Source organism: Pyrus communis, chromosome 13 (genome assembly GCF_041283825.1).
Source record: "Pyrus communis isolate YQ-2024b chromosome 13, ASM4128382v1, whole genome shotgun sequence".
Classification (NCBI taxonomy): domain Eukaryota; kingdom Viridiplantae; phylum Streptophyta; class Magnoliopsida; order Rosales; family Rosaceae; genus Pyrus; species Pyrus communis.
Window position 1 is genome coordinate 27,787,968 of NC_142577.1, and position 16,997 is coordinate 27,804,964.

General features: G+C 37.5%; 1 protein-coding gene and 1 pseudogene across 2 annotated transcripts; both read left to right on the top strand.

Moving 5' to 3' along the window:
* The first annotated feature begins 7,230 nt into the window (after positions 1–7,230).
* Positions 7,231–8,399, top strand: LOC137736468 (uncharacterized). The gene is made up of 2 exons (XM_068475731.2): positions 7,231–7,641; positions 7,867–8,399. Exons 1-2 carry the CDS (start codon positions 7,278–7,280, stop codon positions 8,262–8,264), a joined length of 762 nt encoding a protein of 253 aa, XP_068331832.2. The 5' UTR covers positions 7,231–7,277; the 3' UTR covers positions 8,265–8,399.
* A 1,314-nt stretch (positions 8,400–9,713) lies between these two features.
* Positions 9,714–16,400, top strand: LOC137737828 (uncharacterized; annotated as a pseudogene). Its single transcript, XR_015955086.1, has 15 exons — positions 9,714–10,164; positions 10,246–10,379; positions 10,687–10,849; positions 11,298–11,342; positions 11,664–11,725; positions 11,864–12,044; positions 12,126–12,253; positions 13,024–13,713; positions 13,898–14,090; positions 14,194–14,391; positions 14,484–14,587; positions 14,712–14,851; positions 15,089–15,367; positions 15,473–15,805; positions 16,101–16,400. The product of XR_015955086.1 is annotated as an uncharacterized LOC137737828 (transcript).
* The last annotated feature ends 597 nt before the right edge of the window (positions 16,401–16,997 follow it).

The window sequence follows — 16,997 nt, forward strand, 5'->3', positions numbered from 1 at the left end:
CTGTCCGGTAATTCTATTTATATTGCCAAAGACCTGAGAAATATTGAGTAAATGTGTGAGCTAAACTCTATTTGACTGTATTTTTTCTCTATAATGTTAGTTTAATTATTAAATTAATTAGGATTTTGGTATCTATAACTGAGGTGACTTTGGAGGAATTTAGGATTTTTCTTTTTCATTTAGGGTTTACAGTTTAGTGCTTGATTAAGATACAACGTAAGTATGCACAAGAAACCAAAAAAATAAAAAAGAGATGCATGAGAAACAGTAACTGATAGAATAAGTCACTGCTCAATTGGACAAATACTTTAAGCCGGAAAGTTATAGAATACTTGCAGCCTCACTCTTTCAAGAAGAAAGAATTGCAAAAAAGGAATCGAACAATTGAAATTAGTTCAAGGAGCGTATCAAAATACAAGAATCTAGCACACAACGGTGAACAGCCTTTTCGATTTGGTGACCAGAAAAAGCTCTACTTTTCTGTTGGTTTTGGTATCTCTTCACTGATCATTGCATGCCAAACAATTTGGGTTGAGTCTCAAGACGTTTCACTAAATAACATCACCTAGAAAATCAATTTAATTAACAACGGTCAGATGCAACACAAAGTTTTCCGATTTGATTAAATTTAGTTGGAAGAAGTTACAAAATCCAAATATTTCAGTTATGTTTTGGCCAATAATTTTCAGGATGAACTTCACGTCATCAGTCATTGGCAAAGAGATTCTACCACTACACCAGCTGTGTACTAGCCTTGCCTTTAGTCACGTGATATTCGCAGAAACTTGTGTACAGTGGGTGCCAATGTTATGCAAGTTTTGCCTCATCAGCTAGAAAACAAATTGGAGTCTAAACTCAATTTGCACGTTAAGAGTAACCCTAATTCAGAAAGTGCCTCTCGGAAAACGTGATATTTGCTATATCTATATACAGGTTAAAAAAGGCAAGGAAGAAATTGATTACCCGGCTGCAAATTGGGCAGGTTGGGCTTCTCTCCATCCATTCAAAAATACAAGAAAGGTGGTAATGGTGAGAACACTCCACTGTTATCTTTGGATTTTCAGTCGTGTATTCTGCAGTCGTTACAAGAAATAGAGGAACCCTCAGCATAAGATAATTATACCCTAAAGTCAGTTTATAAAAGAATATTCTGGCATAAGGAAACAGATTTCGCTAAATTAATGATCACCTTCCAGGCATGTGGGACATTCTTCGCCACGTTCTAATAAATCATAGATATACATAAGCCCTGTGGCTTCTTTTCCAGATAATGACTTCTTTAAGGACTCATTAGGGTTCTGATATATTAACCCTTCATTTAGTCCCTCTTGTGGAGGGGGTTGGACAACTTGGACTTCAACAGTAGTAGTGCCAGATTGTGCAACCTGAGGTGCCCCATCGGGTATTGAAGTTGCGTCGGCAACCTCATTATATGTATTGACTAAATTACCTCTTCTCCAACTGCTGATTGATGCTCTATATTTCTCAATCTAAAAATAGATATCAGATGATCATCAGATTTCAATTTAATCGATTCAATCGAGATAAGACCCATAGAAACACAAAAATATGAAGGTGTCAGATGAACTTAAGACCTATTGACCTTTGAACTTTTGATTATGTCATAAAACTAAAAGTTGCAAACAGAATTAACGAATTTAGGAAAGTGATAATCAAAATCTGAAAAACATACTTTGTTGTACAAGTTTTGAGTGAAGCCAACATCACCATTACTGGCATTGTCACCGTTATTATCTTCCATATGATCTTTTGACCGGAAGCAAGAACAAGCCGAACCCATGTCTCACACCTTCAGTTTTTTTACTCAGCTTAACCAGTCCCCAGCCTGCATTGACCATAACAAAAAAAAAAAAAAAAAGAAAAAAAAAATGTCAAGATGATGAGTGATGATGATTGCAACAAAAATTACAAAATCAAACATTAAATATTTAAGAGGTATAAAAGTAGAAAAGCAACGCCATTGAAAGATTAAATTGCTCTTAAAAAATCACATAATTTATTTAAAAGAAATATAGTATTGATGAAGAGTTTAAAGACTATAAGGCAGTAGAGAGGCAGTATACTTCAATGGCGAAAGTGCATCCTCCACCCTCACACTCCGCAATAAAAACTTTCCAGATAACCAAACAGAAAACAAGATAAAGAAGCGGCAAAAAGGGTTTTAAGAAATAATATTAAGGCACTGAATTTTGAGTCAACTGAATTTCTAAAGTCGTGTTTGTTTATAATTCTAATTCTAGTTCTGTAGTCTTTTTTTTTTTTTTTTTTTTTTTAGCAAATTAGTGTCTTCTGCTTAATTACAACTTAAAAGGTCAAGATCCAAAACTTTGACCCAAAAAAAAAAGTCACAGAGAATTCTCTCTTCTAAATCTTTTTTTTTTTATTACTAAACTCTCTTCTAAATCTTTTGCCCTTCTCTTCGTTTCTTTCCTCTCACACTTTCTTCTTTACCTTTTTTTCTCCATAAAGAGTAAATTTAAAATATTAATGTGATTTAATCGTAATTATTCAAATAGATGAAAATTACAGAAAAAGAATTTCAAAGGAAGATAAACCTACTCAAATACGAAAGAGGTAATATTTCATGGGGCCTAATTCTTGTGGGCTATCTTCGCTGACACCGAATCTTCTTTTGCAAGTTTCCTTCCCTTTTATTCTGGTTTTAGTTCGGGCTGAACCCCAACTACTTTTGCGACCCTACTTTGAAGCCTGTTAATATATGCGCTGCTTGCCACCAACTGAGGAAAGCCCAAATGCACGTAGTAGGATGACATCTTCTCCAGTGTCCGAATCTCTAATGACGGGAAACTTTTGTGTGATTGTGACATTTTTATCACAAAATGTTACTTAGTATGATATGAGTGAACTTATAATACCACTAATGGGTTATCCTCGTTGAAAATTTTAATCAATTAATGAAGTAACAAGTCAACCTTATTCGCTTAATTGCCTTTAGCTGCAACAACATTATATATCATGTTTGGCCACTTTCTTTTGATAAGACATGCAGAAATCCCTTTTTCTTTCACAAATCTACTGTTTCTCTTTTTTAAGATTGGAAGTCTCAATGGAGGTTGGCACGTCCTTGTAAAGTAGTTTAGCATCCTAATTAACGAAAGATTTAGCACTTTAACAAACAAAATTTGTTTCCAAGCACAACCTTTAACTTGTTTGATCATGTCTAAATTCGACATTCATTACGTAACCAGTATGATCTTGCTATAACTAATACTTCTGATTAATGTTGATTTAAATTGATTTTTTGTAGATAAATATCGTTACAGAATATTTAACAAAATAAACTGTTCGCAAGAAAAATTTGTACAATTCTAATTATAAAGTTTATGCGATATGCTAATAACAAATTAATGGAGAAACTGGTGCACACCATGCATGGAATGGATGAAAGTATTTTCCGTCTAATAATATCATCCTGCCACTCGATTTACTTGAATTGCAGTTCAAGGAATCTACTGTGTTAGTTTTTGTGCGGTTTAATTTTCATTTTTGTATTCTTAATTGTGCTGGCATCCTCTTAGAGCAATTATTAATGTAAGATTGAAAATCCAGAAAAGCAAATTATAACTTTATACATGTAGAAAGGCTTTTAGTTGTGCATTCTGTACTTGCATAAACAACTAGCGTGGCTCAAACGCAACCAAAATCATCATATCACTGTCAGAGAAATCAAAATGTACGCATAAATCCAATAATTTTTCACGCATTAAAAAAGGTTTATAAATCATTGAGCATAAAAGCTCAACTGCAATTCATGCTTTAGCATAAAAAATTCACAAATTACAGTCGGATTTCTTTGAGGTTGGCACATATTTATTTGCTGCCGACTATAAATCACATGCATGTATAGAACTGTATGACTCACTAGCCTCTTGCCACACATGTATGTAAGTCTTGCAATATCTTACACGACCCATTAACACAATATGAAAATAACAGGCTTTGCGTTCACATGCTAACGATTCGGGTCGTTATTGGATCATCCGTTAGGAACTCAATAACAAATTGAGTCGTTATCTGGTCATCAGTTAAGAATCCAATAGGATATCGTTTGTCAAGACATTTGGCTTGAAATTTTTTTGCATGACCCATTTGACACACCCCGACCGAGGTCGGAGCGTGCTGGCCGTCACACGAAGGTGACGTAGCCATGTGCACGTGCGGAAGCTAATAAAGTAGCAATATAAAAGTACGAATAATTAGAAACTAGCATGCAAAGTACTAAAATAAGTGCTAGTAAGTGAGATACAATTTCAGAGCAGGTCTATAGCAGCCCAAACAAAAACGACAACAGTAGTACGCCCGAAGGCAACCCTACAATGGGGAGTGTCTGTCAGAACGTCGGAAATCCCTCAAGGGAAACCACCGCAACGGCTAAGCAACTAGAACCTGGAGGGGCGCAAAACAAAAGCGTGAGTGGGCAAAAACAAAGCTCTTTGAAAACCATTTAGCAAAATACATTCTAACCCCTCGCCGTAAAACCTGTATACTTCCCAGAAAAATAAACATATATATGTATGTATAAATATGCCAAACATGCTCAAGGGTATGCCAATCATGCTCCAGAATATGCCATGTCGGAACCTCATAATGTATGCAAGTGCCCAGGTATAAATCACATCAATAGCACAACATCTGGCAGCCGGAGTCACCTAACGTGACCTGTACGGCTGCATATAGAGCTCAAATCTCAAACTCACTAACTGAACCTGCCCACCCTAAAGTGGTCTGTACGACAGGCTTGGGTGTAATATATATATACGCTCTAGTGCTACGATCACGTGAAGGCTGTGCGAATAATCGCGGGTCACCTACGAGTCGGAACCACCTAATGTGGTCTGTACGACAGGCCTATGCACCTAACTTGGATCCAAGCTGAGCGTGTGGTGCGGGAGGTGAACATCACGTGAAGGACTGTGCCCTACTCTGGGCGGGAGCACTAACACCGGGGGTGCAGGTTATGAGCTCTCTAAGCATCTCTAACCACTACTGAAATATAAACGTGAATAACACTTACCTGGCACTTACCTGTACGTCCACAACACCAATATGCATATATAAATGTATGCCACTACTAATGCATGTGATGATGCATAAACAATAACAATATGGTGCATGGCATAACATACAAAACCTTTTTTTAATCAATTTCTGGGAATATAAATGTATATAGGTATATACGGAAAACAAAAGCCCACTCACTGATATGTAGAAGGGTCGTAGCCCCCCTGCCTCGCGTGTGCACGCTCGTCCTCGGGGTATGTGTCACCTAAATGCGAAATAACTATAAAAACGTTAACTTTAAAGCACATAACCAACTTCTCGTAATAACTTCTCATACATTGCTCAAAATGGACAAATGAATATACCAACGTGCTCTACACAACCTCAGGATCACAACCATATTTTTAGAATAATTTTCCTCCGCCGCACGCGCCCCCACGCGCCGGCCAAGGCACGGACCTACGCGCCCCCCACGCGCGGCCACGTGCCATGCACACTGACGGTGTCAACTGACGCCGTCAGGAATATTCCGTTAAACTGACGGAATATTCCGTTAAACCTAACTGACGCCGTCACTGCCGTTAGGAATATTCCGTTAAACTTAACGGAATATTCTCCTTTCTTCTCCGATCTACCCTCGCCGGACTCCGGCCACCGGGAAAACTGGGAAAGTTTAAAACTCACTATTCTCCATCGTTTTTCATCCATTTTTCACGTATTTTATACCAAAATGAAGCCCTATACCTCATCTACCACGTTGGACTAGTTTTAGAGCCTAAAAACAACGGAACCAAACTTTTCAAAAACATGAAAATTCGGCCAAACTTACAGTTCTTGGTTCCGACGTCCAAATCCGTCCAACGATGCACTCCCAAGCTCCTTGGGACCTCACCAACACATCTACAAGCTTCAAAAGTCCAAAAGCTAACTAGATTAAATTTGCATGAACAGTACACAATTCGGACCACTTCGAAACGACGTGAAAATGGTAGTTTTCTTACCTGGAAATGGTACCACTAGACTCCTCTCAGCCTCACGAGCTTGATGGTGTACTTGGTTCCCTCGATCTGCTAAGGTTTGAGGGGTTTTGGGGTTTGTCCGTACAGTTTCAATGGAGAAGGGAGGAAGGGAGCACGGGAGAGACAGAGAGAAGACAGAAGGAGAGAGAGAGAGGGACAGTGTCTGTGTGTGGGAGTGTGTGTGTGGTCCAACACATGCCACACCACACAAAACAACCCATAACGTGACAAAAACGAACTAGGGGCAAGATCGTAATTTCACACGTGCGTTTCGATATTTCCGGGACGGGATGTCACACATTAACCCGACACGAAATTATATGACTCTTTAACGAATCAGGTTGCGGCTCACCTGATAAACCGTTAAGATATTAGGTTTGACCCAATACGACTTGTTCAAATAACGAGTATGACACGAAAACGACACGAACATGACAAACACGACTCGTTTGCCAGGCCTACGCGTACTTGTTTGACAATTGACTCTTTTTATTTTATTATTTGTTTTTCTATTTGATAATATATATTATTTATCTATTTTTAATTTTACTTATTATAGTTATTAATTTTTTATTAAATATATTTTGACCACCCGAAGTAGGTTTTGTTTTGTTTTTCTTTTTTTTTTTGTTTTTTTTTAATTCTTAATGGAAGAAGGCAATTTGAATATTATGAAAACTTCATCCTTTTTTGGCTTCTTCCTTTGTGTACACACACACACACACATGTATGAATCATGATGAATAACAGGTTTTACAATTTTCAGCTAACTAGAGCAAAATTGCATCGTTTAATCATCTATATATTTAATAAATACATAATTCATTATTTGGCACCAAACCGTTGGTAGTTGAGTTAATGTATAGATGTTTATTTGGATATGTGATCAATATATTGTTATTTTTGTCAAGTATTTTTGTTTTTGCTTTGAAAAATAATTTGATTATCCTAACATGCCAGATAGCCTTGCATGGCCCTACAGCATCATGAGAAGCACGTTAATAGAAATAGCACCGCATAAAGGGAAAAAATAAAAGAAACAGAGCAAACATGATTAGGCAAAAATAAAGAAAACGAATAAAGCAAATGCAAAGCAGAAATAACTTAAACACCATGGCCCCCATGCCACATCTAGAAATTTGTTCAGCTTCAGTACTCCACTTTATATATAAGAATTACAGGCATCTCAAAGTCTATCGAGTTTCATATCAGGAAATGGGGAAAATAGGCACTAAATTGCCTAATTTCTGTCTAAACAGGATTAGGCCACACGTTAGGGTTCGGTCGCCAACGATACAGTCCAAGCCAGATGTTTCAGATGTCGCTAAAAAAAGTAGTGATGGAAAATTTGAGGATTCTAGGAATGTTGGAGAAGAATCGAAAGTGAAAGCAGCTGGTGGTGGTGGTGGTGATGAAAACCCTAAAAAAGCTGCGTTGGTAATTGCTAGGAAAATCATGATTGTGGTTGATTCCAGCCTTGAAGCCAAAGGAGCTATCCAATGGGCTCTCTCTCACACTGTGCAGAGCCAGGATAAAATTGTGCTGCTTCATGTCACCAAATCTGCAAACTCAAAAAAAGGTTGGACATTTTATTTTGTCGGTTTTCATAGGGAATTAATGTTTTTTACGGACAAGTGTGACTATTTCGAAGAGTTGATAACAGTTCTTTTTTATGTAACTCTACTTTAATTTTCTGAGTGAAGTTATAGAAAACTGAATATATGACTTAGGACCGATTTGAGATTGATTTTGCGAGAAACACTTATTTTGAAAGAATTTTGATTTATGACTTATTTTGTTACAGCTGCAGGTGAGGAGACCAGCAAGGAGATAGCTCCATCTCCAAGAGCTTATGCACTTGTCCACTCTTTGAGGAACATGTGTCAGTTGAAGAGGCCAGAGGTAGAAATTGAGGTTGCAGTGGTGGTGGAAGGGAATAAGGAGAAGGGTCCAAAAATACTGGAAGAGGCAAAGAAACAAGAAGTGGGATTGCTTGTACTGGGGCAGAAAAAGAGGTCTACTACATGGCGTCTTCTGGTGATGTGGACCGGCAACCGGGTCAGCGGCGGCCGCGGCGGTGTGGTGGAGTACTGTATACAAAATGCCAGTTGCATGGCAGTTGCTGTGAGAAGGAAAAGCAGGAAGGTTGGAGGGTATTTGATTACTACAAAGCGCCAGAAAGATTTCTGGCTATTGGCCTAATTAAGTAATTAAGAGTGCAAGACAAGAGCATATATATATGATAGTCTAATCTCGCTGCATGAAAATTATGATTGTTTCTGCATCTGTTTGTAAATAAAAGGGTGGTTGTGAATGGAAAGAGTGCGACTGTAATTATTCAGGTCAATGGTCTATTATTTCTTTGGAGAGACAATGGGGTCCCTCCCTTGACTCCTTTTATTGAGTGTCTTATCTCCAATGTATGTAAAGACGAATGAGAATCCTCTCCGGATCCTTTTTGTGAGAATTTTGGAAATTCTTAAATCATATCCGTTCATCGTATATCGAACGGATATGATTGGAAGATCTCTAGGATCCTCACAAAGAGGATCCGGAGAAGATCCTCATTCGTAAGGCCTGGCTAACCTCACACCAAAGCATCTTTGGGACAGATTCCCTTACTCAGGACGTGGTTCGGGACATGTTATATATAGATGAGGTAAAAGCCATATTAAAATGAACATGGATATTGGAGGTGAAATTTCTCATTTTGCGTTAGCAATATTTATCAGAAATTTTGACAGAGTTAATGGAAAGAATGGTTGCCCTTCTGTAGGAGAAAGTTTTGGGTGCGGCACCCGGAATTTCTCCTTGTTCAGATAAAGCCTAACAGACGGTCATGCTTAGAAAATGGAAAGGACATAAATTAAAGAAGCTAACTGCTAGGCCCTAGATCTTTTCTTTGAAGAGAAGCCACTCATTTCAGTCCCATGGCCTGAAATATATGCAGCAGGTCCGTTCTAAGACAAGGGGCCCTTCATCTGCTGCGCCTTCCCAAAGCTTTGTCAGGGTTTAGGAAGGATTTCTATATCACGTAGTTTAGATATATAAATCCTAAAAATGGAATTCAACCATCAATCGATAGAATTCAACTATCGATCCACATATTATGGGATTTATAAAATATGATCAAAAAAACCAGTCACCTATATCATGTAGTTTTTAGTAATACACAATCATCATGTGACTGCCACTAATCACTACTTAGAAGCTCTAAGTTTATTCTCACAAACAACAATTGTTTATGAAAAAAATTATTGTTACAATTTACAAAGGCACATTGCTTTTAGTTACAAGGGCACAATTACTCGGATCATGAACCTCAACACTTACTAATCACAAAATAATAATTAATAAGTGAGTTGAAGATCAATTTAATTTAAAAATGTACATATTTTTTGACCTCAGTATTATAATTTAGTATCATAAATTTGTTTAAAAATTTAGGGCCTACAATGATCAATTTGTAGTAACAATGACATATTGATTATATATCTAATATAATAACGACATAATGACAACAATAGTATAATGACGATATGACAAAAACTAATCATTTCTACAATTAAATCCCAAAAAACTGATTATTCCAAGTAATTATCCAAAAATTTGTAGTCTTCGACTCTAACAAGCAACCCACACCCGACTCAGATCCGATTTGTTCCCAACCCGGCCTGTCACTCTTCTAAGTCCCATCTTCCTTTCCAACAAACAAAACTTCCCGCAAAATCCTAAGCCCCGCCTTCTTCCTCGAATGCTTAAACCCTAAACCACCGGCATCACCTCCCTGCTCACACCAGTCTCCAATGGCGAAACACAAGGAGAAGCACCACCAGAAGTCCGTTTCGAAACCCAACCCCTTCGAGACCAAATCACCAAAACCCGGCAGAGCTGACGCCAATCACAACCATGAGACTGCGGCGACGGCGAAGAAGAAAAAGAATAAGTTAGGCCCGAACGCTGTCGCCATGAAGCACCAGGCCCCCCTAAAACCCAACCCGTTCGAGACCATTGGTCCCGTAGGGAATTCGACATTCTCGGCAAAAAGCGCAAAGGCGAAGAGCGCCGAGTTGGCCTCTCCCGCTCTCGCGCCATTGAAAAGGTACTGAATTGCGTCACTCCCTTTCTGAATTTACTTCAAATTTTGTAATTTTATTGATTTATTTATGTTTTGGTGGCTCAGAGGAAGAACACGCTGCTGAAGGAGTACGAGCAGAGCAATAAAGCTTCGGTCTTTGTCGATAAGCGAATTGGGGAGCATCATGACGAGCTCAATGAGTTCGATAAGGCCATTCGGGTGCGCAGCGTGAGCATCAAGTAAGCTCATTTTCTGAATTTCTACCCATTGTTTGGGGTCAGCTTTGTTTTCTGTTTGGTTACCATGAAAATATAGGGAAATAGTAAACAGTTGTAGTTTGTCGCACAAAGCTTACCTCATTAAAATGTACATATCTAACACATGATATCTAAATTTCCTTTCTTTTTGTCAAGCTTTCTACGCAACTATAAACTCTATTTCAGAACTATATTCAGTTTAATTTATGGAATCATGGGTAATTTATTATTATTAATGTGTTTTGTTTCTCATTTTATTTTCTTTTTTTCTCTTCATTTTCATGAATAGTTAAAGACGAACAAGAAAAGCAAATATAACTTATCAGATGGAGAAGAAGATGACTTTGAATTTCAAAGTCTTGGTGCATTATCTGAAAGGGATGATTTTGAGGATGATGTGCTGCCTGATGATGACGACAATGGCACAGAAACCACTAAAACTAAGAGTATGTGTAGAGATACTTCTATCTGTGTTGTTTGTTTATCCAGTAGGGTTTCAGTTTTCATTTGTGCAAGTTAGATTTTGAATGCATCATTCAGGGTTCAGTTACCACTTATTATTTGAAATTTGGTTATTGACATGTCCATGGTTTTTAACTGTAATGTTTGGATAGAAGTTCATGTGGTTGATGGTTGAGTTGGACAATTCTGGCTTCTACTTAGTATCATTTTCTGGACTAGGCTTTATCACAAGTATCCGAAGGAACTCTTGCTCATATGGAGTAAAGGAAAGTAAAAACCCTCAAAACGATAGCAGATCTTTGATGCTAACCAAAGTTTTTTTAGTGATTTTATGTTGTTGTTGGAAACACGTGCATCTCCCCATGATTTGGTGATTGATTGTTAGGACTGTTCTAATAGCAGTAATGGTGCCTACTTTGTTCTCTGCAGAAGGGTTAGCCATGACAGATCAAATGGATGGTGATCTAATGGAAGGAGAGGAAAATGCGAGCCCTTCTGCTATCTGAATTTTGTTCTGTGATATTCAAATTCAAGATTGTTTTAGATATGCCCATCAGTAATATAAGTGTTTGTTAGATTTTAGGTATTGTACTTGTATTAGGATTTTAATTGACATTTCTTGATTGCTTCACTGCTTGCCTCATTATATGACATTTAATAGTTAATTCCCTTTCGAATTTAGAAATTCATTGTAGTTTTAAAGGAATTCTGTTTCTTGTGTCTCCCACTATAATCTATTCTTTTATCTCACTCTGTCTCCCCCCTTATAAATGATCCTAATTGGTTTCATTGTTTTCATATTACACAGACCTAAAAGCAAGAAGGAAGTAATGAAGGAGGTTATGGTAAAAGACAAATATTATACGGTGGGTTTCTAATCATTTATAGCATTATTCTAATCCTTTATGGCATTAACTTGTTTGGTGATAATGGTTACATGCATTCCTTGATACTTGTTTTTCTTTATTTATGATTTCCTTTGTTTTTCCTTTGATCCATTCTAGGCTGAAACAGCAAAAGATAAGGAAGAACTAGAAGATTTTAGGCAAGAATTGGACAAATCCTTTACATCCATAGTGCCCTCTAAACTGTTACAAATTACTGAACCAGACAAGAATATTCCAAATGAGCATTCGAAGAAGGATGAGCTTTCTGAACAGGTATTTTCATGAAAGTCCTTTATTGGTTTCTAACTTCTTACGGTTCTGTATTTTTTTCTTTAGTATACGAGTTTTTTTTTATTCCTTATTATTTACAATTTCACAGGAAAAATCTCGTCTTATTTCAAAACTTTTGGCAACTTAGTCATGGTAAGCCGTGCTCAACCCTCTGACAGGACAAAGACACCTGAAGAGATAGCACAAGAGGAGAGAGAGCAGCTTGAGCATTTGGAGGTATCTTATTTTGTTACAATTTATGAGTGTTTTTGCATTTACGCATGTCATGTGCATGCTAATTTGATGTGCCAATGCACCTGTCTTTGCTTTATGTTGAGATTTTTATTGTTGCTAATAAGTTCAATGTGCTGGTGCCAATATATGTCCAAATTAAAAAGCACTGGTATATACATGATTGTAGTTCCTTCCTCATAATCAAGGAATAGTGCAAATTTTGAAGTTATTTGCAATATTAGCAGTCCATATTAGTAAATAGTGGTAGAATGTTGGCAAGTGCAGTTTATATGCGTTTGGCAACTAGATATATCCTTTGTTTGTTATAAATATATATATGGTAACTGGTGTCATCTCTAATACAATTTGTTTAATTTGATTCTGGTGTGGTGCAAGTGGCATGATGTTTTGAGGATGTAACAAGAAAATGCATTATATTCAACTTTTTGAATGTCAGGCTTTCCATTTCCTTTTGGGCATGCTTAATGGGAAGAAGTCATGAATGGGAATGATCCTGGTTACCTTCTTTGATGATTCCTTACTTGGTTAACGTGTTTTATTTATTTTTTAATTTTTAATTTTTCATATTCCTCGTGTGTTAGTATACACATGATATGTCGGGAATGATACCCATACCTTGGATGTCCATTTTTGATAAGTAAACGTGCCCTTTATTTAGTGGAACAAATAACTTTGAGAAATTGGATGTTGCATCTCATTTGTACTTTTTTAGTATGAATTGAACGCTCATTTGAGTTTGTTTCACAATTCAGGAAGAGAGACTGAAGAGGATGCTTGCCACTGATATCAATAGTGACGATGACAATGAAGATGCTGAGACATCATCTAACCATAATAAGCCAAGACCCATATCTGGAGATGATCTTGGCGACTCCTCTCTTGATGAAGAGCTGCGGATTAAAAAGGGTTGGGTTGATGAGATTCTAGAAAGAAAAGATGCTAGCGATTCTGAGAGTGAAAAAGGCGACGCTTCTGAGGATTCAGAAAGTCCTGAAGATGACAGTGAAGGATCTGATAAAGATATTAATCTGGGTGAAAATAATCTATTTATGAAGGACTGGGAACAAAGTGATGATGATAATCTTGGAACGGATTTGGATGAGGAGGAAGAAGAAGAAGATGGGTCTGAAGCACATGAAGAGGATGATGATGCTGACGAAGAAGAGGTGGAACCAATAAAGCTGAAAAAAATGAAAAAAATTGATGCTTCTGAAGCCAGTAAAAAAGAGGGCGATTCTTTAGATGCCAAGAAAATATCTCAGGACGGTAAACGATCTTCTACTCAGTCATACCTCCCATACCTAATTGAAGCTCCAAAAAGCTTTGAAGAATTAGGTGCATTGGTGGATAATCTTTCTAATGCCGACATTGTCTTGATTATCAATCGAATCCGGAAAAGCAATGCAATCAAGCTTGCAGCAGAAAACCGGAAAAAAATGCAAGTTTGAAACTGTTTGTTGCTTCTATGTTTTGGAAACGAGTATTAAAATTATTTGTCAAATGTGGAACAATTCTGTACTGTCATTTAATATTTGACTTGATCCAAGCAAAAAATCAGTGAAGATATACATCTTCGGTTTTCATTATATTTGCTAACTACCCATGAGTGTTTCTGCCATTTTCCAGGTATTTTATGGTGTACTCCTGCAGTATTTTGCCATATTAGCAAATAGAAAGCCGTTGAATATGGAGTTGTTAAATTTTCTGGTTAAGCCATTGATTGAGATGAGTATGGAGACTCCATACTTCGCTGCAATTTGTGCTCGTGAGAGAATTTTACAGGCGCGGACAGAATTTAGTGAAACTGTTAAGAACCCAGGTAATCCCTAATGGAATCTATAGTTTTTTGTTTATTTGGAAGCATAGTTACAAGCTTGCTCTTGCTAAAGTGCTGACTTCTCGTCATTGTTTTGTTTTTACAGAACAGAGTTGTTGGCCTTCTTCAAAGACATTATTTCTTCTGAGGCTTTGGTCCCTGATATTTCCATGCTCTGATTTTCGCCATGTGGTCATGACTCCAGCAACACTGTTGGTGTGTGAATATCTGGCGCGTTCTCCTATCATGTCTGGTCGTGATACTGCAGTTGGTTCTTTCTTGTGCGCCATGCTTCTCTGTGTATGTATTTGGTAGTTACATGAATTGGTCGATTTACTGTTCTGTCCAACAGTTTCAATTCCCAGTTCTTTCTTTTAAAATTAATGCATTCTGTAGATAACAAACAATCTCGGAAGTTCTGTCCTGAAGCAGTCATGTTTCTCACAACATTGTTGATGGCAGCTAAAGACAGAAAGCCAATGCCAAGTCAAAATTCTCATGTAGGACTGCCTTGTAATATATTTTTTATATATTAGGCGGCACCTTATGGTTTCATTGTCCTCGGAAGGAAATTAGTTTACAGTTATATGATGAAGTAACAATCCTCGTTTTGTTTTCCTGCAGTTTTGTCATCTTATGGAATTAAAAGCAATCAGGCCTCTTTTATGTATACATGAATCTGTAGCTCAGGTTGATTCTCTCAATTTTCTCACAATAATGGACCTGCCAGAGGACTCCTCTTTTTTCAGCTCTGACGATTTCAGGTTAGGAAATTGTTACCGTACTCAATGATACATTGTGGAAGTGCCCACACAATGCATGTTGTTTAGGGTTTATGCAGACTGGTCAGTTTTGCTGTTTATAAATGATCCTCAAAATTGGTCCAATTTGTTTTTTGCCACTACCAGATTATTGCTTTTGTAATTCTAATTTTGTATATCAATACTGTAAAGTTTGCATATGGTATTCTGTCTTTAAAAGTTGGAACTTTTAATTTTCAGGGCTAGTGTGCTGGTGACGGTGATTGAAACTCTACGTGAGTTTGTCATCATTTATGAAGGATTCAGTTCTTTTCCTGAAATCTTTTTGCAAATTTCAGTATTGTTGCTTGAAGTGGCGGAACAGGATAATATGCCACAAGTATTAACAGACAAATTGAAGGATGTTGCTGAACTGATTAAGACAGAAGCAGATAAACATCACATTCTGCGGCAACCACTTCAGATGCGGAAGCAAAAGCCGGTGGCTATCAAAATGCTCAATCCGAAATTTGAGGAGAAGTAATTGATCTTTACTACCCGTCCCCAATTGTCTTAATGTTATTATGTTGGGTAGTGCTTGTACGTATTGCTGGATTCACCACTGAATGATATTTTGTTGTGCAGCTTTGTTAAGGGCAGAGACTATGATCCAGATCGGGAACGAGCCGAGCGAAGAAAGATGAAGAAACTTTTGAAGCAAGAAGCTAAAGGGGCTATTCGTGAACTGCGTAAGGATAATTCTTTCCTTTACGAGGTGAAGGCAAGGGATAAGGCGCTGATGGAAGAAGAGTAAGCTGATAAATATGGAAAAGTACGACTTTTCCTACAAGAGCAAGAACATGCTATGAAGTCCGGGCAATTAGGAAAAGGCAAAGGCAAGAAGAGAAGGCGATGCGTTTAGTTTTTCTTGTTTTAGTTGCGTATTACCTTCTGATGACTTATGCCTTCGAGGTTAAGGTAATAAAGGCAACATTAGCAGCATTTCTGATATGTTCTTCGTTACGTTTTTTTGGGTAATAAATTACTCAAGGTTTAACAAAACAAAACAAAACAAAAGCAAAAGGCTTAATCACCATGTAATGTTAATCAACCCCAACTCCAAGTTTAACATTCAACATAGATCACAGGGGAAAATACAAGTAAACTAAACAAAACAAAAGCAAAACTCTCCACCTCTCCAAGACTCCAACAACTGTGTATTCATATTTAAGGTACTCTCTCAGTTCCAACTTTCAACTTGCTACTTGCGCAGGTCCCTGAAGTAAGCAGAAGGGTCACGCTCGAAATCACCCCCGAAGATTCGGTACCCTCTTTCGGGAGCCTTCATCGTGTTCCTTTGGCCGGAACCCGATCCAAATACTCCACATAGACCGTACGCAGCGAGGGCTAAAACTGCAACAGTTCCAGCCAAACCTGCCACAGTGTTCTCATTTCCCTCCTTACTCTCATTCGCTCCCATTTTTGGATATATGTATATAAGTTGAATCTGCAACATACAGATTGTTATATAGTGTATTATTTTGATTTACTAATGAATTCAGGAATTTCAAGAGTCGAGCAAAAGATTAATACATGCACCCGGAAACGGCCAGATTAATATTGATTGCATGGCATTCTGCGTTTGCTGGTTCATTTAAACTTCACTCTTCCAATTTCCGAGTATACCGGAACTCTCTGCATGTTCATTAAGGCTTTTAATTTGAATGGCATGTTATGAGAGAATTTTGGGTGTCACTGGAATACAGATCGGCACACCACGTGTCATAATACAAGTATAAGAAAAGAAAAAAAAAAAAAAACCTTCGCTTCACATATATTATGACACAGCTGTATTGGCTGTGTACCGGTAACTTGGAAAAATCTTTCCTCATCAAATGCACATGAAAAATTGGAACTTTTTATTTTAAATTTAACTCAGTTTCTCTCCAGAGCATTATTCCATTAGGAGTTGCCAAGTCCCGGATTGGATCGTTTGGTTTGGATTGTAGCAAAGAAAAGGCAGTGATAGAGAAAGTTTAGAAAATTTGACAATACTGCATGTGCATGGTCATTGGCGACAATTTCTCTTTGAATTGTAGTAAGTGAAGAAGCTTGGGACAAAAGTGGCACCTTGTTCATCGGTGTTAAATAACAACAGCAACTAAAACTT

What these genes read in the sequence shown, in the direction of transcription:
- LOC137736468 (XM_068475731.2), top strand. Translation starts at nt 7,278, where the DNA reads ATGGGGAAAATAGGCACTAAATTGCCTAATTTCTGTCTAAACAGGATT. An exon ending in ATCTGCAAACTCAAAAAAAG is followed by an intron (nt 7,642 to 7,866) that starts GTTGGACATTTT and finishes ATTTTGTTACAG; the next exon opens with CTGCAGGTGAGGAGACCAGC.